This window comes from Microtus pennsylvanicus, chromosome 1 (genome assembly GCF_037038515.1).
Source record: "Microtus pennsylvanicus isolate mMicPen1 chromosome 1, mMicPen1.hap1, whole genome shotgun sequence".
NCBI classification, from domain to species: domain Eukaryota; kingdom Metazoa; phylum Chordata; class Mammalia; order Rodentia; family Cricetidae; genus Microtus; species Microtus pennsylvanicus.
The window spans coordinates 111,995,303-112,020,025 of record NC_134579.1 but is presented as its reverse complement, the minus strand read 5'-3'; the positions used below and the strand labels follow the sequence as shown (position 1 = coordinate 112,020,025).

The window sequence follows — 24,723 nt, the reverse complement described above, 5'->3', positions numbered from 1 at the left end:
CCCACTGTTCGTGAGCTATACCTGTGTATGTATGAAGCTGAACACACTGGAGTGGGAGCTCTGGCTAAAAGCAAAGACAGCAGAATTATATACTAAATTGAACACTTGAAACACTAAGTATTACACACTCCAACATGAGCAATAGGTCAGTCAGTGCTTGCTGTGCCTGAGGAAGTTAAGAGTCCTGGGTACCACAGAATGGAAAAACTGACTCCAATCTTCAACCATGAGCAGGAACACACCTACAAATATTTAAAAAGCCAGGTGGTGGTGCATGCCTTTGATCCCAACACTTGGGAGGCAGAAGGATCTCCAGAGTTCCAGGTTAGCCTGGTCTGCAGAGCAAGTTCCAAAACAGGCCCCAAAGTTACACAGAGAAACCATAACTTGAAAATTCCCACCCCACCTCGAATTTTTATTTTCTACTGTTACCCATGGCAATCATCCACGTAGTCTTTTGAGACAGTGTTTCTCTGTATAGCCGAGGCTGGCCTTGAAATCAAGAGATCTGTCTACCTCTGCTGGAATTAATGGCATGTGACAGCAAGTTTGTTTTTAAAGTTAAAAAGAGCAAAAAACTGTATCCCCATACAGTTTTACCTGCCTGCCTTGGAGGCTATTGGAGGCCCTAGAACTGGAATTACAGATGAGCTGCACTGTTGATGCTGGACACCGCCGATCCTTGGTTCTCTGGAAAAGGAGCCAGTGGGCTTAACTGAGCCACTTAACTCCCAAGCTTGAAATTTTACAAACGTAATAATCTGCACAATTCAACATCAGGTTCAAACAAATAAAAGCAAAAACAAGATCAGACCTTTGGGAATGCAAGAACTTTATTCAAAGTGCAATGAAACTGGTTAACAGCTTAAAAGATGGGGGATACTAAGACATCTCCCCTCAAGCCCAAGAACAAGCACAAGGAGTGCTCTTTCTAGACAGGGTGCTGAGAAAGGTGCGTCCATCTTCCTGTTTGACTTTCTTAGTGGTGTTACTGGGCTCAACCTCGAGGGTGATGGTCTTGCCAGTCAGGGTCTTCACAAAGATCTGCATCCCACCCCTGAGGCGCAGGACCAGGTGAAGGGTGGACTCTTTCTGGATGTTGTAGTCGGACAGGGTGCGGCCATCTTCCAGCTGTTTGCCTGCAAAGATCAGCCTCTGCTGGTCAGGGGGGATGCCCTCCTTGTCCTGGATCTTTGCCTTGACATTCTCAATGGTGTCACTGGGCTCGACCTCCAGGGTGATGGTCTTGCCTGTCAGGGTCTTCACAAAGATCTGCATCCCACCCCTGAGGCGCAGGACCAGGTGAAGAGTGGACTCTTTCTGGATGTTGTAGTCGGACAGGGTGCGGCCATCTTCCAGCTGTTTGCCTGCAAAGATCAGCCTCTGCTGGTCAGGGGGGATGCCCTCCTTGTCCTGGATCTTTGCCTTGACATTCTCAATGGTGTCACTGGGCTCGACCTCCAGGGTGATGGTCTTGCCAGTCAGGGTCTTCACAAAGATCTGCATCCCACCCCTGAGGCGCAGGACCAGGTGAAGAGTGGACTCTTTCTGGATGTTGTAGTCGGACAGGGTGCGGCCATCTTCCAGCTGTTTGCCTGCAAAGATCAGCCTCTGCTGGTCAGGGGGGATGCCCTCCTTGTCCTGGATCTTTGCCTTGACATTCTCAATGGTGTCACTGGGCTCGACCTCCAGGGTGATGGTCTTGCCAGTCAGGGTCTTCACAAAGATCTGCATCCCACCCCTGAGGCGCAGGACCAGGTGAAGAGTGGACTCTTTCTGGATGTTGTAGTCGGACAGGGTGCGGCCATCTTCCAGCTGTTTGCCTGCAAAGATCAGCCTCTGCTGGTCAGGGGGGATGCCCTCCTTGTCCTGGATCTTTGCCTTGACATTCTCAATGGTGTCACTGGGCTCGACCTCCAGGGTGATGGTCTTGCCAGTCAGGGTCTTCACAAAGATCTGCATCCCACCCCTGAGGCGCAGGACCAGGTGAAGAGTGGACTCTTTCTGGATGTTGTAGTCGGACAGGGTGCGGCCATCTTCCAGCTGTTTGCCTGCAAAGATCAGCCTCTGCTGGTCAGGGGGGATGCCCTCCTTGTCCTGGATCTTTGCCTTGACATTCTCAATGGTGTCACTGGGCTCGACCTCCAGGGTGATGGTCTTGCCAGTCAGGGTCTTCACAAAGATCTGCATCCCACCCCTGAGGCGCAGGACCAGGTGAAGGGTGGACTCTTTCTGGATGTTGTAGTCGGACAGGGTGCGGCCATCTTCCAGCTGTTTGCCTGCAAAGATCAGCCTCTGCTGGTCAGGGGGGATGCCCTCCTTGTCCTGGATCTTTGCCTTGACATTCTCAATGGTGTCACTGGGCTCGACCTCGAGGGTGATGGTCTTGCCTGTCAGGGTCTTCACAAAGATCTGCATCCCACCCCTGAGGCGCAGGACCAGGTGAAGAGTGGACTCTTTCTGGATGTTGTAGTCGGACAGGGTGCGGCCATCTTCCAGCTGTTTGCCTGCAAAGATCAGCCTCTGCTGGTCAGGGGGGATGCCCTCCTTGTCCTGGATCTTTGCCTTGACATTCTCAATGGTGTCACTGGGCTCGACCTCCAGGGTGATGGTCTTGCCAGTCAGGGTCTTCACAAAGATCTGCATCCCACCCCTGAGGCGCAGGACCAGGTGAAGAGTGGACTCTTTCTGGATGTTGTAGTCGGACAGGGTGCGGCCATCTTCCAGCTGTTTGCCTGCAAAGATCAGCCTCTGCTGGTCAGGGGGGATGCCCTCCTTGTCCTGGATCTTTGCCTTGACATTCTCAATGGTGTCACTGGGCTCGACCTCCAGGGTGATGGTCTTGCCAGTCAGGGTCTTCACAAAGATCTGCATCCCACCCCTGAGGCGCAGGACCAGGTGAAGAGTGGACTCTTTCTGGATGTTGTAGTCGGACAGGGTGCGGCCATCTTCCAGCTGTTTGCCTGCAAAGATCAGCCTCTGCTGGTCAGGGGGGATGCCCTCCTTGTCCTGGATCTTTGCCTTGACATTCTCAATGGTGTCACTGGGCTCGACCTCCAGGGTGATGGTCTTGCCAGTCAGGGTCTTCACAAAGATCTGCATCCCACCCCTGAGGCGCAGGACCAGGTGAAGAGTGGACTCTTTCTGGATGTTGTAGTCGGACAGGGTGCGGCCATCTTCCAGCTGTTTGCCTGCAAAGATCAGCCTCTGCTGGTCAGGGGGGATGCCCTCCTTGTCCTGGATCTTTGCCTTGACATTCTCAATGGTGTCACTGGGCTCGACCTCCAGGGTGATGGTCTTGCCTGTCAGGGTCTTCACAAAGATCTGCATCCCACCCCTGAGGCGCAGGACCAGGTGAAGAGTGGACTCTTTCTGGATGTTGTAGTCGGACAGGGTGCGGCCATCTTCCAGCTGTTTGCCTGCAAAGATCAGCCTCTGCTGGTCAGGGGGGATGCCCTCCTTGTCCTGGATCTTTGCCTTGACATTCTCAATGGTGTCACTGGGCTCGACCTCCAGGGTGATGGTCTTGCCAGTCAGGGTCTTCACAAAGATCTGCATCCCACCCCTGAGGCGCAGGACCAGGTGAAGAGTGGACTCTTTCTGGATGTTGTAGTCGGACAGGGTGCGGCCATCTTCCAGCTGTTTGCCTGCAAAGATCAGCCTCTGCTGGTCAGGGGGGATGCCCTCCTTGTCCTGGATCTTTGCCTTGACATTCTCAATGGTGTCACTGGGCTCGACCTCCAGGGTGATGGTCTTGCCTGTCAGGGTCTTCACAAAGATCTGCATTGTCTGTCAAAAAAATAAACAGGGCAGGAATGATACCAATGTTAGTGGCCTGGCATTAACAGTTGGGTATATGTGAAATGCATTCCAGTTTAGTTCACATAGCCAAATTCTAGTTACACAAATCCTGTTGTAAAACCGTATTTATCTAAGCTTTTGGGAGGTAAAGGCAGTGACTTTTGAGTTCAAGGTCAGCCTGGTCTTCCAGATTATCCAGGGCTAGAGTAACCCTGTCTGGAAAAAAAAATTAAACAAACCCAAAAGACAGACATCTAGGTATAGTGAGCTCTGTCTAGGTTACTAATTTGGTGGGTGGAACCTGCAATACCTTAAGCTGAAAGTCATTTCCTAACTATTTGTATAACTTGAAGGAAAGCCTGTTCCACACTCACACCTGGGGTCAACTGGGTGTCTCCACCCCAAACAGGCATGAAGCAGATCCAGTCTGACCTATACAGACGTAAAGAGACCGACTTCCTTTAAATAAAAATAAACTAAACACCCGAGTCAGCGCACACCTTTATTCTTATCAATGAGGAGACTTGGGGCACACAGATCTCGAATTAGTTGGGAGGCCAGGGACAGTGAGACCCTATTGTCTCAACCCTGCTACTCCCCCAAAAGAACAAATGTGGGTCAGAAAGCACGCCATGGACAAAAACAGTAAGAAAACCAGAAAGACCCACAAGTCAGTAATCCAAATAGTTCCCAAATCAACAGCAGGAACGAAACTGCAGGAAACAGAGACTGTTAATGGGGTCTGGAGTGGCGACTCAGGCCTTGCATCCCATCGCGTGGGTGGCAGAGGCCGGAATCTGACAGTTTAAGGCCGCCCCGGCCCTGGCTATGCATCGAGTCTCCTAAAACAACACCAGACAGGAAACGAAACTCAATCTGAGGCTCACTTTTCCGGTTCCTGTTCACTCTGAAGACGCTACCCGAGGCCCAAACCCTGTCTTGCAAGTGAGGGAAAGGTAGTCAGGGCAAATGGCCTCACCACCCATTATCAGCCCATAGTGACCGCGACGTCACAGGTGCCCTAGGCCAGGCTGAGCCGCCACCTACCGACACCCTCCTGTCCCCGACGTCTCAGTCGCACTTCCGCCTTTAGCACCGGAAGCAAAACCGACAGACCTCGGCCGACAATCAATCTCCCAGGGCTCTCACATCATTGCGGCCCGCAACCCGCCAAAAAAAATAGCAAAAAATAAATAAGCAAACAAAAGGGTGGCCGCAAGTTCCCCGCTTAACCGGCGGCAGCGGGCTCGCGGGCCTGCTTTCCCCAACCTCGGCCAGGGCCTCAGGGCCGCGCGTCTTTCCCCGCAGCCTTCCACCTGGGCGCCATCTTGCCGCGGGGTCCTCCGCCTCGGGACAGCCGCCCTCCTCGCGGGCCACGCAAACCGAAGTCCAGGCCGCGGGCCGCCCGTCCCCCCCTCCCCGCCTCTCAGCCCCGCCGGCGCGGCGGCCTCCTCCTCACCAGCGCTGGCGGCAGCGATCCTCCTAGAGACGTATCGACAGAACTCGAGGTCTCGACGGAACTAGCCGCGACCAGCCCGGCGTCGCTTTATGTATCATAGGAAGCCCCGCCCTCCCGCGATCCCTCCGCGGAAATGCGGTTAGGGACTACTTTCCAAGGCTGTTCTTGTCTCTGCAGCGGAAGGGGCTGACTAGAACCAGCAAGGTCACTTCATGGCGTGTTCGTGTGTGGATCCCAGAGAGTGGGGGCTTTGGGTGGCGGGGAAGGGCTGAGACCTCGTGCGGCACCGCGGAGGGATCAGCGTGTGTGACGCGTCAATCACGACGTGGTCGGCGCCAGAACCCGGCTCGGATCAGCTCGGCAGGAGCGGAGCTCGGCGCATGCGCAGTGCAGCTTCGAGGCCAAGGGCCCCACCAGCTGACCCCGTCTGGGGGTCCGTGTGGCATCAGGGCGTTCTAGGGACCCAGGGTTTTGCCTCCTGTCACACTGGGGTCCTTTTGGAGACCTCCTCTCCTCAGCTCGGCCGGTCCCTGAGCCCAGCCCTCACCTCTTTGGCACAGTGACAGGGTGAATGACTGTGCAAATCTCAAAACAAGGGGAACAAGAGAAAGCTTTTTTAATAAATGTTTGATGGCTCCTCAGGACCCACGGGGACGGGGGTGGAGGGTGGGGGTGGGGGGGTGGAGGAATTATAAAATGGGAAGCCTCTCCCCGATTTTGGAAAATTAATCTCAATTCCTTAAAGGCAAAAAAATCCACACAGCTCTTGAAAACTTGGCATTAGACCAACAGAACTAGATCTTTCCCGAATGTTCTTGAGTCTGTTTATGCCTACCGTGTCCTTGGATTCGGGAAGGTTCTGTGTGATTGTCACTAAGGAAACATCAAATTTTCACCCACCATTGAGGTCCTAGACTTTTTATATTTTTGTTGTTGAGACAGGATCTCATTGTGTAGCTCTGGCTTTCCTGGAACAAGCTATTTTATTTAGCTTTTTTATTTGAGACCAGGTTGACCTCAAATTTACCGAGATTCTTCTGCTGGGATCAAGGTGTGTGCCACCAAACCTAAGCCCCAGGTTTTTGTTTTGTTTTCAGAGACAGGGTTTCTCTGTGTATCTCTGGAGCCTGTCCTGGAACTGGCTCTGTAGACCAGGCTGGCCTCGAACTCACAGAGATCCACCTGCCTCTGCCTCTGAGTGCTGGGAAAATCTTCAGTCATTTTCCATTAGGCTACATCCATCCCCCACTCCCTTAATTCATTAAATAAGATGTAAAGTCCTTAAGATTTATACATGTTTGCGGAACGTGATGAAGCACGCCTTCAATCCCAGCGTTTGGGAGACAGAAGCAGGAGGATCTCCGAGTTCCATGCCTGCCTCATCTACATACAGAATGAGCTCCAGGTCAGCCAGGACTATTACACAGAAACCCTGTCTCAGAAAAACAAAGCAAGCCAGGTGGCAGCGGCACACACCTTTAATTCCAGCATTTGGGAGGCAGAGGCAGGTGGATCTCAAGTGGATTTGAGGCCTGTCGGTCCACAAAGTGAGCTCCAGGTCAGCCAGGACTACTACACAGAAACCCTATCTTGAAAAACCACAAAAGTAAAACAAACAAAAGAATCCCTGGGGTCTCTAGAGAGATGGCTCAGCAATAAGAACAGGTATAACTTTCAGAGGACCTGAGTTCAGTTCCCAGTACCCAAGTCAGTCAGTTCATAATGGCCTGTGATTACTGCTTCAGGGAGTCAAATGTCCCTGGGGGAACTGACAACGCATGTGGCATACGTCATACAGACACACACACACACATTTACATATGTTATTAAAAATAAAATAAACCTTTCCCTTGCTGGGCATGTCGTTAATCCCAGCAATTTTTTACTTTTTTTGGAGACAGGGTCTCCATACATAGCCCTGGCTGCCCTGGGCTCACGCTGTAGACCAGGTGGGGCTCTAACTTGCAGGGATCCTCCTGCCTCTACTAACCACCAGGTTAGATTTCACAGATTTTAGGCATGTCTGGTTTCCTGGCTTAGGAATTCATAAAAAGTCAAGATGAAAGGTTTTAATTTCTGTGATTTCCAAGAATGAAGTCATATGCCACTGAGAAATTAAAATGTCATTCTCTGGGTTTGGGACACCCCGGTGGTTTCTGAGACAGATTTCTGTGCAGGTCAATTCTTTCTAGATTTCAGACAGAAGTTTGGCAGGGGACAACACCGCGAGGCTGGATCTAAAGTGACGCTGGCCTTCAGAGCCACCAGGCTATATTTGGCTGTGCTTTGCTTCAGCCTTGTGATTCCTGTTTGTTGGCTGAGTCATCAGCTTGGTGGTGTCAGCACTTTCCAGTCTAGAAGGTTCAGAGCCAAACAGCCTTGGTTTCAGGGGTGGGGGAAGAAGAGGAGGAAAAAGGCTTGAGGACTAGACCTGGCCAAGGGTTAGCTTGAAAAGGGAAGAATGTTCAGAGGGTCTTGGGAGAAGGAAGAGAATATGGGGGTAAATGTGTAAGAAATAGGTTATTATTTTATTTCCAACAAACATCAAAATGTTTACATTACATTACAGGTATGAAAATATAGTGAAACCCATTGTTATGATTATATATGCTAATTTTTGTCAGGTCAAGTTCTCTGGAAGTGGACACATGGTTTTGTTTTGTTTTGTTTTTCAAGACAGGGTTTCTCAGTAGCTATGGAACCAGTCCTGGAACTCACTCTGTAGTCTAGGAGAAAGAAGCAGCCGGCCTTAAACTCACAGAAATCTGCCTGCCTCTGCCTCCTGAGTGATGGGATTAAAGGAGTGTGCCACCATCGCCTGGCAACATGCAGATTTTTTTTAATCATTTTATTATTGCTTTGTTTTGTTTGAAACAGGGTTTTTCTGTGTACCTCTGACTGTCCTGGAACTGGCTTTGTAGACCAGGCTGGCCTGGAACCCACAGAGATCCGCCTGCCTCTTTCAGAGGACAACTTAAAGGAGTTAAGTTGGGTCAAAGGGGTGAGCTGCCACTGCCCGGTGACACATGGATTTTTAAAATCACATTATGCGTGTGTGTGTGTGTGATGTGTGTGGTATATGTGTGTGCTGTTGTGTGGTGTGTGGTGTGTGTTTGTGTGATATATGTGTGTGTTGTGTGTGTCTGTGTGGTGTCTGTGTGTGTGTGTATGTGTGGTATGTGTGTGTGTCTGTGTGGTGTATTATGTGGTGTGTGTGTGTGGTATGTTTGTGGTGTGTTGTGTGTGTAGGTCAGAGAACAACTCAAAACAGTCAAGTTGGTTATTCCCTCTCCCCGTGGGTCCCAGAGAGTAAACTCATGTTATCAGCAGGCTTGTAAGCACATTTACTTGCAAACACAGCCTCCCATTTTTTCCGTTTTGTTTTGTTTTGTTTGAGACAAGGTTTCTCTGTGCAGCCCTGGCTGTCTTGGAACTCGCTCTGTAGACCAGGCTAGCCTCAACTCACAGAGATCCGCCTGTCTCGGCCTCCCAAATGCTGGAATTAAAGGCGGCGTCGCCAAGCCCAGCTCCAGTCTCCCGTCTTTAAATATATATATTTTAAATAACCCTTGAGAAGTTCATACATACATACTATATATATATATATATATTGGTTTTTCGAGACAGGGTTTCTCTGTGATTTTTGGAGCCTGTCCTGGAACTAGCTCTGTAGACCAGGCTGGTCTCGAACTCACAGAGATCCGCCTGCCTCTGCCTCCCGAGTGCTGGGATTAAAGGCGTGTGCCACCATTGCCCGGCTCATACAATATATTTTTATCATACCTCCCCCATTTCCTTCCTGCAGCTCCTTCCTGGGCACCTCTACCGACTCCCCCTCTTAATTTCCCATTTAAATTGTCATTTTGTTTTTTAATAACCCATCAGCACTGTGTTCTTACAACAAACAGAGGTGACCTGCTTCTCAAGGGCACAGGGCAAGCAGGATGGGAGGAAACGGCCTCCCCTCAGAGCTGGCTGCGGCTTCCCAACACAGCAGCTTCCCAGTCAGGAGTGAGCCATCCAGCCAAACTCTCACACTCCTCAGGGTAAAGGGTGCATAATACTAGTCCTAGTCACAGAGACCAGAGACACTCAGTGACAAATCACAGTGACAGCAACTGCCACCCACACGGAATCCTGCGTCCCCAGATGTCCGGTACAGAGAACTGGGGGGAGATTATCACAATCGCTGGTCCATTTTTCTGAAAGGGACTCCAACGTCTTCAATGTCCTACTTGGCCTCGGGACTTCGGTGTCAAGTCACAGCCCTTAAATCCCAAACCTCCTGACCTAGAATGGGGAAGTGCTCGAACGTGCTGGAAGTCTCCTGACTCACTAACTAGATTCCTTTCGCAGTTCGTTCTGCACACAGATCCGTTCTTTGCAGGCTACCAGGGATGGTTGCTTCAAAGCTGTCACCAATGGGGACCGAGAAAGGGCCCCAGCAACAGGGACGGATTGGCTGAGGACAACCTACGCGTGGTGAGCTGAGCAGGGCTAGGCCCCCAACTTCCTGATGGGGGTGGGGCCGGGTGACAGCCGCCTACGTGTCCTCCGCCGGGTTTGCCTGGTCTGAAGGTCACACCTGGTGTGTCACTGGGCTCCGTTCTAGGGGACGGGAGGAAGCACAAGGGTCAGCTGGTGTTTTTCTCCCCAAAAGGAAGTGTGGAGCCAGAAGTCTGTTTTGTCACGCGTTGTATAACCAGACAAGGTTATCAAGGGCAGGCCTCAGCTTGTAAAGCAAAGAGACAGAGAAAAACAGAGTGTGTGTTCTGCTTCCTGTTTATGAACAAGGGCAGAGAGGCTGGACTTGGCCTCCACTCTCACGGGAGCCAGCCATGGCCCACCGTGTCATCTCCGTGCTCTCTACATGTTTCTAATTTTGGAAAATTTAGAGAATTACTTGGTTTTGATTTGGGTTTTTGAGACCAAGTCTCACTATGTGGCCCTGGCTGTTCTGGAACTATATAGACATTGCTGAATTCGAACTCAGACAGATCTGCCTCCCTCTGATATTGGCCACACACCCCCACAGGTCTTAAATATGTCATTGGTTTTTTTTCGTTGTTGTTGTTTTTTGTTTTGTTTTGTTTTGTTTTTCGAGACAGGATTTTTCTGTGGTTTTGGAGCCTGTCCTGGAACTAGCTCTTGTAGACCACGCTGGTCTCGAACTCACAGAGATCCGCCTGCCTCTGCCTCCCGAGTGCTGGGATTAAAGGCGTGCGCCACCACCGCCTGGCCTGTTGTTGTTGTTTTTTTTATACATTTTTTTTACTGATATTTATTGAGCTGTACATTTTTCTCTGCTCCCCTCCCTGCCTCTTCTCTCCCCCTTTCAGTTCTCTCCCAAGGTCCCCATGATCCCAATTTACTCAGGAGATCTTGTCTTTTTATACTTTCTACTTCCCATGTAGATTATATCTATGTAAGTCTCTCTTAGTGTCCATATTGTTGTCTAAGTTCTCTGGGATTTTGGTTTGTAGGCTGGTTATCTTTGCTTTATGTTTAAAAACCACCTATGAGTGAGTACATGTGATAATTGTCTTTCTGTGTCTGGGTTACCTCACTCAAAATAATGTTTTCTAGTTCCATCCATTTTTCTGCAAGATCCTGTCTTCAAAAACAAAACCAAGCCCAGATGTGATGGCGAGAGCCTTTAACTCCAGTATTCAGGAGGCAGAGGCAGGCAGATCTCTGAGTTTGATGCAAGTTCCAGGACAATTAGGGTTACACAAAGAAACCCTTGTCTTAAAAATCCAAAACAACCAAACAAATAAAACTCAAAGCAAATAATTCTCAGAGCTCAGCTCTGAGGTCTGAGCTTCAGAGCAGACCATGGTGCCTGGGCCCTGTGTGAGCTGAGATCCAGAGTCCAGCCTTTCTACCTTTGTTCATAAACCAGAAGTGTTTCTCTCTCTCCCTTTGCTTTACAAGCTGAGGTCTGATCTTGGCCAATAAAAGAAAAGAAATGAAATCTAGTACAGCTAATGTTTTTTGTAAAAGCTGCTTCTGCAGAGTTTAGATTGCCTTCACAGACAGGTACTAGTCGTGAACGTTCATGACCGTGGGCATAGCCTCATTCCTTCCCAGATACATCATCGGAGGATCTCACATTGTTTACAGTAAAGGTGCCTGTCTCCTGTATCGCTGTGGGCTTGGCCTAGCTCTTAGAGATGGCAATCCTGACAGGAGCCCTCAGGAGCCAGTCAGCTGTCTCATTGAGGTTTCCTAACAACCCTGTGAAGACAGTAACTTCAAACCCCACCCCAGTTCTGTTCCACCATCACAAAAAATGGAAGGGAGCCCTTTTCCACACTCTTTGGGATCCCCACATCATACATAAGTCTGTATTAAAAATACCTTTATTTAGTTACTTATTTTTGCCTTTTCAGTAGTCTTGGCTGTCCTGGAGCTAGCTCTGTAGACCAGGCTGGCCTCGATCTCACAGAGATCCGCCTGCCTCTGCCTCCTGAGTGCTGGGATTAAAGGCATGTGCCACCAATGCCCACTCCCCTTATTTTTTTCAAAGAGTAGTTTTTTTTTATGATTTACTTTATTTTATGTGCATTGGTGTGAAGGTGTCAGATCCCCTGGAACTGGATTTACAGACAGTTGTGAGCTGGGAATCGAACTCTGGTTCTCTGGAAGAGCAGGCAGTACACTTAATCATCGAGCCTTCTCTCCAGCCCTTTCTTCCCTTTTTAAAGACAGTCTGACTGTATAGCTCTGGCTGCCTGAAACTGGCTTTGTAGACCAAATTGGCCTTAAATGCAAAGAGGTCTTCCTGTGTCTGCCAGTGCTGAGATTAGAGACAGTTTCCATACCCAGACATCCTCCCTTTTTAAAAACCTATTATTCATTTATTACTGGGGGTGGAGCTGTGTGTGTGTGATGACATGCACGAGGAGGTAATATCAACCTTGTGGAGCCCACTCTCTCCTCCCACCCTTACACGGGTGGGGCTGAATTGGCAGTTACCGCTTTACTCACTGGGTTATCTCGATGCCCCAACCCTGTTTGTCTAGAGATTTACTTGTTTCTACTCTATGTGTATAGGCGTTTGCCTACACATATGGTCTGGGCACCACTTGCATGCAGTAACTGAGGAGGCCAGAGAAGGCATAGATTCCACTGGCACTGGAGTTATAGTGTTATGGCTAAAGAAGCTCCATTTTATGCTAGGCATCCATCTAGTGCCCACCCATTCACTGGTACCCACCAGCCATTTGTTGCTGACTCCAGTCCCTGGAAGATAAGTTCCCAGTAACCCTGACTCAGTGACCCCACCCAAAAATGTACATCCCTGACTACCTAGTTATGATATGACTAACTGCTTTTTTTATTACACAGATACCCAAATATTGTTTGTTTTTGTTTTTTGATACAGAGTTTCTCTTTGTAGCTTTGGTGCCTGTCCTGAAACTAGCTCTTGTAGACCAGGCTGGTCTCGAACTCACAGAGATCCGCCTGCCTCTACTTCCTGAGTGCTGGGATTAAAGGCGTGCGCCACCATCGCCCAGCCTTTTCCTTAACTTCTTAACTTGGCAGGCCACAACAGTTTTTACTTGCCTACATAGATATTGAACATTTTCATGTGATTTTCCTCATTTAAAAGTCCTTCCTCAGTCAGGCGGTGGTGGCGCACGCCTTTAATCCCAGCACTTGGGAGGCAGAGGCAGGCGGATCTCTGTGAGTTTGAGGCCAGCCTGGTCTACAAGAGCTAGTTCCAGGACAGGTTCCAAAGCTACAGAGAAAAACCCTGTCTTACATAGATCTAATCTACATGGGTAGTAGAAAAAGACAAGATCTCCTGAGTAAATTGGGAGCATGGGGACCTTGGGAGAGGGTTAAAGGGGAGGGGAGAGGCAGGAGGGGAGCAGAGAAAAATGTAGAGCTCAATAAAAATCAATTATATATATACACACACACACACACACACACACACACACATATATACACACACATTTACATTAAAAAAAGAATAACCCTGTCTGGGGGGAAAAGGCCTTCCCCATGCCCCTCCTACATGGCAATCTCAAATCTGGCTCAGTTTGTTCATCCTGCTAGCAGGTAATTAATGAACCTTTTAATTATAACTGGATTGAGTCCATGGTCTTTTCCTAGAGGTCACAAAATCTTTAACAAGAGATGATTGTGAGTGCTGGGAACTAAACTCTGGTCGTCTGCAAGTGTTTGTAAGTGCTGAGCCATCTCTCCAGGTCCCTCTGCTCTCTCTAGAGTTTCATACTATACCATTCAGGCTGATCATAAACTCCATGTGGTCTTCCTGCCTTAGCCTTCCAAACGCTGGGATTCAGAACTGAGCCACAACAACCCATCTTTCTGGGTTTCTCTGTGTAGTCCTGACTGTCCTGGAACTCACTCTGTAGACCAGGCTGGCCCTGAACTCACAGAGATGCACTTGCCCCTGCTTCCCTGGGTGCTGGGATTAAAGGCATGTGTCACCACCGCCCGGCATAAAACCATCTCTTTTAAACACTTAGCTCACCCCTCCCCTAATCTTCCCCATCCATGGACATCTAACAAACTCCACATTCGTCTTCCTGCCTTTCTCTGACGTTCCCATCCATGGACTTCTAACGGGCTCTAACGGTCTTTTCTTACTGTAAAAGACATTTTTATTTTTTATTTAAAATATTTATTATGAGCCGGGCGATGGTGGCGCACGCCTTTAATCCCAGCACTCGGGAGGCAGAGGCAGGCGGATCTCTGTGAGTTCGAGACCAGCCTGGTCTACAGAGCTAGTTCCAGGACAGGCTCCAAAGCCACAGAGAAACCCTGTCTCGAAAAAACCAAAAAAAAAAAAAAAATATTTATTATGTATACAATATTCTGTCTGTGTGTATGCCTGATGGCCAGAAGAGGGCACCAGACCCCATTACAGATGGTTGTGAGCCACCATTAGGTTGCTGGGAATTGAACTCAGAACCCTTGGAAGAGTGGGCAATGCTCTTAACCCCTGAGCCAGATCTCCAGCCCTAAAAGACATTTTTAATTAGTATTTTCTGGTTAGCGTGCAAACTGCCAGGTTTCATGAAGCCATTCCCGTGCATATGTGTCATTGTATGTTCTCCACATTCACCATTTAAAGTTATTTTTGTTGTTGTTGTTTTGAGACAAGGTCTCTTAGCCCACAGTGGTCTGGAACTCATCATATAGCTCGGCCATCCATGTTCTGGAAATACGGGTAATGAGCCATTTCTTCCAGCTTAAAATGCAGCAGTTGAAAAACAAAATTGTCATTTTTAAAATATTTTTTGTTTTTATATCCCATCCAAAGTTTCCCTCCCTCATCTCTGCCCAGTCCCCCCCTACCCATCCACTCCTCCTCCACAGATGCACTTGGGCATCCCATGGATATTAGTCATTTAGCCATTCATGGTATATCAAGTTACAGTGAGACTAGGCACCTGTCAAGATTGGATGAGGTTATCTGATAGAAGGAATGGGTCTCTAAAGCAGGCCACAGAGTCAGAGACATCCCTGCTCTCACTGTTAGGAGTCTTACATGAAGAAGACCACACTACACAAATGTAACACACACACATATATATATGTATCTTGTCTCAAAAATAAAAACTTTGCCCGGCACTCAGGAGGCAGAGGCAGGTGGGTCACTGAGTTTGAGGCTAGCCTGGTCTACATGGTGAGGTCAAGAACAGGGGTACTTAGTGAGACCCTGTTTCAAATATGATAATAGGCAGGAGAAATGACTCAGCAGGTAAGAGTGCTGGCTTTAGTTCTAAGGGATATGACACCCTCTTCTGGCCTCCTCAGGCACCAGGCACACACGTGGTGCAAATGCAAACACCCACACATAAAAGTAAATAAATCTTTAAAAATAATTGAGAAAAACTTTGACATAAAAGGGAAAAAGGGTAGATTGGGAATGAGGGTGTTGAAAATGGGAGAGAGAGATGGGATTAACAGCAAGATTCCTTGTTTATATGTGTGACATTGGTGACAATTAACAAAAGCCAGCCAGGAAGAAAAACAAAATTATTCAATTTGCAGGACAATAGATGAAATTGAAAAAATATCATATTAAGTGAAGTAACTTGGGCTAAGAGAGACAAACATCACATGTTCTCTTTTATATGGGAATGTTATTTTCTAATTTTTATATATGAACTGTAAGAAACTAGGGGGTCTAGAAGGAGGAAAAACCAGGCTTTATGAATAGCAGTGGCAGGGTAATAGAAGACATGAAGTAAGGAAATGGAAAGCGAAGCTGGGTGTGGTAGCGCACATCTTTAATTCCAGCACTGGAGAGGCAGAGGCGGGTGGATGTCTTGGGGGTTTTGAGGCCAGCCTGGTCTAACAGTGAGCTCCAAGACAGCCAGAGCTACATATAGAGACCCTGTCTCAAGGAAGGAAGGAAGGAAAGAAAGAAAGAGAAAGAAGGGGGAATAAATAGTGGGGCAGAAGGGTTTAAGCAGGGATGGAGCCTGGGAGAACATTATGTTTTTTTCTTATGGCTCAGCGAATAAGAGCATTTACGGTTCTTGCAGAGACCCGTGTTTGGTTCCCAATATCCACATGAGGAGACCAAGCAACACCAAGTAGGTACAGGAATGCTCTAAGAGATCTCTCTCTCTCTCTCTCTCTCTCTCTCTCTCTCTCTCTCTCTCCACCCCACCTTTTTTTTTAAAAGAATAAAATAAGCTGGTAGTTTTGATTTATGCCTTTTATCTGACCACTTGAGAGGCAGAGGCAGGTGGATCTCTGTGAGTTCCCGACTAGCCTAGTCTACATAGTGAGGTCCAAGTCAGCCAGAGCTGTGGTGTAAAACTGTTTCACAGGAGCCAGTCAACAGTCAGCTTTGATGGAGAAGGGGCTCAGAAGCTATGGAAAGTTGATGGCTGATAGGAAGGGAGGGTCCCTGGTAGGCTGACCATACTCCAGCGAATGGCCCCACCCATGGTATACGGGGAGCACAAATTGGACTCGGTGAGTGTACATATATATGGGGGGGGGGCATGAGTTTGGGAGGAGGGGACATGGGGATAGGATGATCCTGGAGGAACTGGAGGGGCAATGTGAGGGATGAATACGATACGAAGACATTGTTTGTTTATTTTTGTTTTTTTGAGACAGTTTCTCTATGTAACAGTCATAACCGTCGTGGAACTAGCTCTTGTAGACCAGCCTGCCTCTGCCTCCGGAGTGCTGGGATTAAAGGTGTGCACCCATATTGGCACAACGACAAATATTTACTGCCTGGGGTTGCAAGCACCGGGTGTTCGTGCAGAGGACCTAGGTTCAGTTCCCAGCACCAGGCGACTGCTCCCAACCATCTGTAACTCTAGATCCAGGGGACCTGACACCCTCTTCTGGCCTTGAACACTCCAAGCACATGGTACCTAGAAACATGCAGAAAAAAACTGATGCAGGTGAAATAAAACACAAAGTAATAATTTAAAAATAAAATAAAGGGCCAGGCACAGTGGTTTAAGCTTTAAGTCCCAGCAATAAGGAGGCAGGCGATCTCTATGAGTTCAAGGCCGGCTTGGTCTCCACAGTAGTTTCCAGGACAGTCAGAGTAGTTTAATGAGGTCTTGTCTCAAAAAGTAAATAAAGAAATAAATAAAAACAAAGGCCTTGCTTTCTCTAGATCTGATTTTCTGTTATTTGTTTAGTTGTTTTCATTTATGCTTTATGTTTTTTATTTTGTTTTGTCTGTTTTTTTTTTTTTTTTTTTTAGCATTTAAAGCCCTAATTGTCCTAGAACTCACTCTGTAGGCCAAGACCTGTTGGCATCGAACTTCGAACTCAGAGATCCACCTGTCTCCCGAGTACTTGGATTAGAGTCGTGCTTGCTTTATTTTTATTAAAGTGCCTTTTTTTCTTTTTCTTTTCTTTCTTTCTTTCTTTTTTAATGGAACGCTTCGCGAATTTGCGTGTCGTCCTTGCGCAGAGGCCACGCTAATCTCTGTATCGTTCCAGTTTTAGTATAGACAGCACTAAAGTGCACCTTTAATTGCATGGTAAAACACGCAGGTACCGTGCCTCTCTAAGCACGCAAAGGCCCCGGGGTTCAATGTCATGCATGCAAAATCCTCTGATGGTCCTTTCTGGTGCAGCAATCTCCACACCCGCACCGTCCTCACTTTTCCCTGCTGCCTGCTCTCTTTTGATTCCTCCAGCGACGCATATTTAAATTTTTACAGGTAAAATTCTCAGTTCCAAGAGGTTACCTCGTGGCAATCCTTATAAGAATGTCTTTCCTGGCTCTATTTAGTTGCAAAACCCAGAAATCAAAAAAAAAAAAAAAAAAAAAAAAAAAAAAAAGAAAAGAGAGTGGAGATGCCGGGGATCGAACCCGGGGCCTCATACATGCAAAGCATGCGCTCTACCACTGAGCTACATCCCCCACACGCCCTTGCACTCTCTCGGAAAATCTCTGCTATACTCTATGAATAACTATTTTTTTGTCTTCCTCTAAATTAAATTTGCGTGGGTTTTGAGGGCTTAGCAAAATTAATTGTCTTATATTTACCAAACAAACGTTATTGTCATTGCGTTGATACAAGCTAAAATTTTTCCCGAATCAGAGAACAAAGTAGAAATAAAACAAAAATAAACCCCAATGAATAAGGACTTGATCTCAGTGTTCCTCACCAGAATTCTCTGCTTCCATACTTTCCGACTTCGATGACTGAGTTTATAACCCTGCTTGAAGCCCTTCCTCTCTCTTTTCCCTCCATGTCACTATTAAAACATGCAGCTTTGCGCTCTCTCTCTCTCTCTCTCTCTCTCTCTCTCTCTCTCTCTCCCTCACTCTCCCTCCCCCTCCCTTTCTCTGTGTATCTCTGTCTCTCCCTCCCTCTCTTCACCTGCCCTTCTCCTGGAAGAATTTTCTGGATATGAAAATGACATGGAAATATCCATATTTCTGGATATGAAAATTGTGGGGGTTGCAGACCCCACAATTAGGGCTCAAATTTGGAGCAAGGACTCAGACTGCACTATCTCTGTGAAAATTGTCGGGGGCCGGGGGATTGTTCTTTGGGAGTCGCTACACCTGGGGATTGCCTATCATTTCCGGCGTGGATACTGCACCCTCAAATGATCTATCTGCCTGACATACTCATTAGCGCGTTCGCAGCAACTGCAGCCTAGCGCCGTCTGCAAGAAGGTTGGCATAGCAGCTGGAGTTGCCGGACCTCTCTGAGCCTCAAGTGAGACACGGAAGGACCCAACCAACCCTGCTCACTAGGACAGGCGACAAGGATAGAGCCTGTACAGGTTCTAGAACGAGATGTGTCAGTGGTCGCTGGTGTGGACTGTAGCAAGGGGCTGCTGCATCCTACACCGTCATCCCCCTGCCCACTGCGTGAAGTCCCACATACATCATCTTGCCCTTGGGTCTCAGGGGGATAGAGACTGCGTTGCTCACAGGGAAGAGAGGAGTCCATGGGCAACCGGTCTGGCCCTTCCTCCTTTGGGTCCGACGCGCTGGGAGAGAACCCGGCAGATAAAAAAGTGACCGGCTTTGAACAAGGCTCAAGGAACAAGCCGAGGTTGCTCCTCTCCCTCCCCACAGGGATTTGCGCTCGCTATTCCCTCAGCGTGGAATGATTCTCAGTTCTCGTGTTTGGCTCCTTTTTACTGACCACCCAACCTCCCTAAAGGGGCCCACAAGAGAATAAATGAACTGAAGGATGGTGACAGTTTGGGAACATGTACAATGGAAAAGGGACAAGGAAACGTTTCAAATTGACAGACATCAGAAGGTTGTGTGTGGGCAGAGGCTGGAGTAAGGAGACACAGTGTAGGTGGCAGAGTGAGCCGGGTCTGGGCCTCCATCGTGTGATTGAGGGGACCAGGGACACCGAGGTACAGCAACTTTTCTGTGACCGGTTACCCAAGCTGAGCTCACGTGAAAGTGGACGGGGCCCAGCAGTGAGGGTAGAGCTTATTGTTCTTTTGCGGCAGGATGAAGTTTGTCTGTGGGAGTTGAAGAATTTAAATAGGTTGGAAGACGGATGAAAAACACAAACGGAATTAATAAAAAAAAAAAAAAGTTTGCAATCTCCCCGTCGGGGAATCGAACCCCGGTCTCCCGCGTGACAGGCGGGGATACTCACCACTATACTAACGAGGAAGAGAGCTGTTTGCAGTGTCGGCAAGAACCTCTCTTAAGATGCTTTGAATTCCGTGACCTATTAGTTTATGAAAGCAAAAAATAATCTGATTGGATTGAAACTCACCCTTGAAATGTCCATTTTCTACTTGATTTTTTAATTTTGACACCTGGATTCAGACCTCAGACATCAATAAATAGACGCCAGCAGACATCAACAAAAATCACAGTGACTAACACATGCTTCGGCATAAGGCGCTTTAGGAACACTTCAATTCGCCCAAAAAGGGAGAAGCTGGGAAGTTTTCAGGACCTTTGGCTTTAGTGCACGGTGCTCAGAGCTTCTGAGAAAAAAATATAAAAACATTTAGTAAATTGGAAGGAAATAATGCACAAAAGTAAGTAGCTGCCGAAACCCGGGATCGAACCAGGGACCTTTAGATCTTCAGTCTAACGCTCTCCCAACTGAGCTATTTCGGCAGCCGCTGTTCCCGTGTTCTTTTGCTCTCCTTCTTGTCGTTTCGAAAGTTTTGCCTCCTTGGCTTTTCTAAGATCCGAAGCCTGGAAATTTACACTACCTGTGTTTCATCCCTTGGTCACACGCAGGCCCCTGCCAGGCACCCGGTGGTAACAGACGCTGGCTAGGCGAATAAACACTCCAGGCTCTACCTGCTTCCTTCTCTTCCGTGATCAGAAAGGGAAAGGCTTGTATTGGGGACCAGGGAGAGAAAAGTGAGGTCCCCGTAGTGGCCAGAAGAAAAATTAGGTTTTCGGCAGAGCTGGAAGGAAGCCCATGGGGAGTGAATCACAACACAGGTCTTCCCCGACTACTGAAAGCATGCCCACCGGCCGCCTCATCCAGGAGGGGTGCGTGCTGCTGTGGCGGTCCAACCCGGAGCTGCGGTGTCTGGGCCACGCCTGCAGATGCGGGCCTAGAGAGAGACTTTGAGGGGACCTAGGAGGAGGAAAGGGACCTTGTTGACGGCCTTGATCTGGGATTGGGGGTGGGAAGGGGTGAAGATTATGGCCAAGAGTTGGCATGATGGTTGGGTGGAAAGCTGACCACAGGCACTGTCGTCTTTCCGAGCAAGCAAAGTCAGTCGATTTAGCATACCTAGGTCCCCTAAGTGTACCCGCCAAAACTCACCTGTCTCAGCTCTGACAATGTGTATGTAATACGTCAGAACGTGACCTTAAAGAATGTCTACAACTATGTGGAGTCATTGGGGTGGGTCTTATGATAAGAAGCAGTTGGGAGAGGAAAGACAGACAGACAGACACACACACAGAGGAAACACACACACACACACACACCACACACACAGAGAGAGAGAGAGAGAGAGAGAGAGAGAGAGAGAGAGAGAGAGAGAGAGAGAGAGAGAGAGAACTATGGGCTTGCAGCCTCCAGTCCCAGAGGATTTAACCTTTCTATTGTTTGGCACTCCCAGCCTTGGGGGCTTCGACGTGGCTTTGGCAGCTGCAGGTCACACAGCCAGGCTACAGTACCCATCCATCCACACACTGGGCTCTCTTGGACAGGACTGAGACTGAGTTCAGGCTCACAACCATCAACTCCAGTTTCAGGGGACCTGGCCCCTCTGGCTGTCAACTACAAACAGCAGGGATGTCCAGAGCGCGCATCCATACACGCGGGCGAAACACATAAAATTATAAACAAATCTTAAAAAAAAAAAGAGTCATCTTGGGTAAAGTCTTGTCTCAAAAAACAAAACAAAGAAATGGGAGCGGAGGAAATGAAGTTCTGTAAGCTAAGCACTGGGGAGGCTGAGGCAGGACAATTGTTCCTGGAGTTGAAGGCCTGTCAGGGTTACAGGCCAAGCAAAAATTAAAAAACAAAACTTTTGTGAGAAGTGGGCACCTGCTTTATGCTTCTCAGAACATGCTTTACCTTGGCTTTTACAAATAAATAAAAAAAATAATAAATGACAAAACCTATTCACGACAAAAAATGGAGTAAGGTGGGAAAGAAAAATTGGAGAAGGAGGAAGGGGTCTCTGTAGAGGCAGCCCTGTGGGCAGGCTGGGACACACTCTTTGTAGTTGGCATTAGCCAGATGCCTAGGGCTGGATCTCCATCCTAGCCATGTTCACATATACGAACCCAAGTGAACTCAGGAGGTCCTTGTAAAATTCACGAAAGTAGGAAAGGGTAAAGAGACTCGACGGTGGCAGATAAGCCGAGACTCTGTTGGCCTGATGCTCCTTAGTACAGGATTTCCAAAATTCCAGGGATTTGTGAAATGCAAAACCTAGCTTGCGGTCTCCCCGTCGGGGAATCGAACCCCGGTCTCCCGCGTGACAGGCGGGGATACTCACCACTATACTAACGAGGATGAACCATGCTAAAAGTTTCCCAGACAAGTAACTATAGACGGATAAACGCAAGGCCTTGCACTTACGTTTCCTTTTTTTTGTATTCCTCCTCTTTTGTTCCTTCAATTTTTCCTCTCTGTTTCTTTCCCTCTCTCTTTCTCCCTCCCTTCTTTTTGAGACCTCAGCTCCTGACGTCATCGTCACGAGCCGAAATCGGACTTTACAGCAGCGTGTGTTTGATCATCATCATCATCATTTCGGAAAACCCTGCCCACCACTAGGGGATGTAGCTCAGTGGTAGAGCGCATGCTTTGCATGTATGAGGCCCCGGGTTCAATCCCCGGCATCTCCACTTTTTGAGTTTTATTTAAACAAAACAAAAACCCTGCATTAAATCAGGTCAGAAAGCAACACGCCAGGAAGGACCCTGCGTGACATGCCGGTTTTGCGCGGGCGGCGAAATCAGCATTTGTAAACCAACTCCCGTAGTTACTTATCAAGGGAGCCGGAGGAAAACATTTCATTTCCAAGGAGGTTCTCTAACTGGTGGCTCCAGGGCGCCTATTGTCGCATAATGTGCACCCATCATGTGTCCAAATAAATCCTCAAGTAGCCCAGGAACTTGCAAAGTCCATACAAGGAGTCTCAGCCTTTCTGGAACTCAAATTCCTGCTCTAGGTTAACACTAGGAATGTTTTATGTTTTATGACGACACAGAACTGCGGGGACATCCACAAGAGCTGCATGAACCGGAACCGGTGGGTGCACACTCCTTGAGTGCGGAGCGGGAGCTTTAAGATGAAAGAGACAGAAAGCTGGCCGGTGTCTGGACTTTAATGAACGGGGACAGAACCAGGTGGAACTGAGGTTTAAAACCCCCCACCCCACCACGGGCAGGAGGATTTGGCTCTATCATCAGTGTTTTAAAGGCTCCTCCTGGCGGCCACGTGAAGTTTTGCAGGCTGGTGCTGGAGGTACAGCGGGTTGGGTGGTGGCGGCGGGGTGTTCTGGCTGATTCAGTAGGCAGCTATGTAACATTGCCTAACCCGGGGGCCACATGCTTTGCTCAGTCATTCCCCTTAGGTTTGTTCTGCCACTCTGAAGCTTGTCACTTTCATATGTGGCCCCCTGACTTTCTACTCTCTACTTCGATAGCATGCATGCCTACACGGAGGTGCGCCAGTGGGCTGGAAAACAATCTATTTAAGCATATTATTTGACGGCTGGAGTTTAGCTCAGTTTGTAGCGTGCTTACCTAGAATGTACAACAGCTAGTACTGCGTAAACCAGGCTTGGTGGCGCATGTCTGTCGTCCCAGCACCCCGAGTGGCGTCTGAGGCTATCCTGGGCTGTGAGACGCTTTCTCATTAGCACACCTGGAGGTGTTACTGATCCTATCTGCTCACCAGCCTGGGTGGATTGATTGCCTTGATCCTTAAAATTCTTTATCCTCACCGAGGATGAGGTTACAGGTGTGAAGCACACCTGCCTGGCTTATGCAGCACTGGGGTGGTATCCTGGGCCACAACTCCAGTCCTTGATGCTTTAACTTCTAAGTGCATAGGGACTATTACTTTTCTGCATGATTGAGAGTGTGAGCATCTCTCCTGTTACCAAGACAGGCCTCTAAAACCACCTGAATGCTGGTCACCAGGGCAGGTTTGGAGAAAGATAGTTTATTCATAGATGCCAGTCGTGGAGGTGAGAGGACCAGGTCTCCTAGCTGCCTCTCCAACAGCTTGAGAACATTCCTGGATAAAGCAGGGTGATTTAAGGGGTGAATCCGGTGAAGTAACCAGTAGGCCAGGAGTTAGTCTCCAAGCTTAAGGGGAAAACAGTACTGGGTCAGCAGTGCCAGAGCACACTGTTCCTTTACCACCCAGAAGATACAGGAAGATTGGTACAAGACTGTCTGAGCCAAGTGTGGTGGCTCACATCTGTGTCCTAGGTCTTGGGAGGTGGAGGCAGGAAGATTATGAGTTTAAGGCAGGCTACACAGTATGCTCAAGGCCAGCTTGGGTTACACGAGACCCTGCTTCAAAGTAAAAAAGTCTGAAACAAGGGCCTTCAAGATGACTCAATGGATAAAGAAAATTGCCACCAAGACTGACAGAGGACCCAAGTTCAAGTCCCAGGACTTGGAAGGCAGAGGTAGCCATTTTCTAGGAATCTGGGGCCAGCCTGACCTACATAGTCCTAGGCCAGTCAGAACCAGTCTCAAAACCAAAACCGAGTCCTGCTGTCTGCCCCCACCACCTCTTTTAAAATTTACACTGGGGCCGGGCGGTGGTGGCGCACGCCTTTAATCCCAGTACTTGGGAGGCAGAGGCAGGCGGATCTCTGTGAGTTCGAGACCAGCCTGGTCTACAAGAGCTAGTTCCAGGACAGGCTCCAAAACCACAGAGAAACCCTGTCTCGAAAAATCAAAAAAAAAAAAAAAAAAAAAAAAAGTAAAATTTACACTGGGTTTCATAGGGGAATTTCCACATAGCCATAATCTGTTTGGGGAACGTCCCCTCTTCCACTAGCCTCGGTCCCGTTAGTCCCCTTTGCCTCAGTTCTGCTTTCTCGTCACTCATAGGATGTATGGTTTTATATAAAGTCTAGGACCCACAAGAGAACACACACTATTTGTCTGAGGTTGGCTTAATCTTCTTAGTAGGATAATCTCCAGTAGTTTAGTGGCTGAAAGAAATCACCTTCTTACACAAACCGCATTTTCCTTACCCATTCTTTACTGTGACAGGAACCTGGCTGGTTGTACAGCTTAGTTAGTGTCTGTGATGTGTTGCCTTGCAGTCCTCTGGTAAATACCCAGCAGTGGCACTGCTAGGTCCCAAAGTAGATCCTTCTAGGGTTCTGAGGTGCCTCCATATTGACTTCCACTGTGGCTGGACTGGTTTTAATTCCCAGGATTGTTGTGCAAGGACTCCCTTTGGCCTAGGCTATGCTGGAACTCAGAGATCCCCCTGCTGCCCAGATTAAAAGCACACCCAACTACCACATCCAGTTATTTGCTATTT

At 48.3% G+C, this 24,723-nt stretch overlaps 1 protein-coding gene, 5 non-coding genes and 1 pseudogene across 6 annotated transcripts; 1 reads left to right on the top strand and 6 right to left on the bottom strand.

The window, feature by feature from the left end:
• Positions 1 to 815: 815 nt before the first annotated feature.
• Positions 816 to 5,763, bottom strand: Ubc (ubiquitin C). The gene is made up of 2 exons (XM_075978195.1): positions 5,261 to 5,763; positions 816 to 3,789 (listed from the first exon to the last, which is right to left on the bottom strand). The coding sequence occupies exon 2, from the start codon at positions 3,784 to 3,786 to the stop codon at positions 898 to 900; it is 2,889 nt and encodes a 962-aa protein (XP_075834310.1). The 5' UTR covers positions 3,787 to 3,789; positions 5,261 to 5,763; the 3' UTR covers positions 816 to 897.
• An 11,390-nt stretch (positions 5,764 to 17,153) lies between these two features.
• Positions 17,154 to 17,253, bottom strand: LOC142842779 (U6 spliceosomal RNA; annotated as a pseudogene).
• A 329-nt stretch (positions 17,254 to 17,582) lies between these two features.
• Trnaa-ugc (transfer RNA alanine (anticodon UGC)) lies at positions 17,583 to 17,654 on the bottom strand. The gene has a single exon. It is a non-coding gene; the product is annotated as a tRNA-Ala (tRNA).
• Positions 17,655 to 19,316: 1,662 nt separating this feature from the next.
• Positions 19,317 to 19,388, bottom strand: Trnad-guc (transfer RNA aspartic acid (anticodon GUC)). Its single transcript has one exon. It is a non-coding gene; the product is annotated as a tRNA-Asp (tRNA).
• A 386-nt stretch (positions 19,389 to 19,774) lies between these two features.
• On the bottom strand, positions 19,775 to 19,847 carry Trnaf-gaa (transfer RNA phenylalanine (anticodon GAA)). Its single transcript has one exon. It is a non-coding gene; the product is annotated as a tRNA-Phe (tRNA).
• Positions 19,848 to 21,648: 1,801 nt separating this feature from the next.
• Positions 21,649 to 21,720, bottom strand: Trnad-guc (transfer RNA aspartic acid (anticodon GUC)). The gene has a single exon. It is a non-coding gene; the product is annotated as a tRNA-Asp (tRNA).
• A 260-nt stretch (positions 21,721 to 21,980) lies between these two features.
• Trnaa-ugc (transfer RNA alanine (anticodon UGC)) lies at positions 21,981 to 22,052 on the top strand. Its single transcript has one exon. It is a non-coding gene; the product is annotated as a tRNA-Ala (tRNA).
• Positions 22,053 to 24,723: the final 2,671 nt, after the last annotated feature.

What these genes read in the sequence shown, in the direction of transcription:
- Ubc (XM_075978195.1), bottom strand. Translation starts at nt 3,786, where the DNA reads ATGCAGATCTTTGTGAAGACCCTGACAGGCAAGACCATCACCCTGGAG.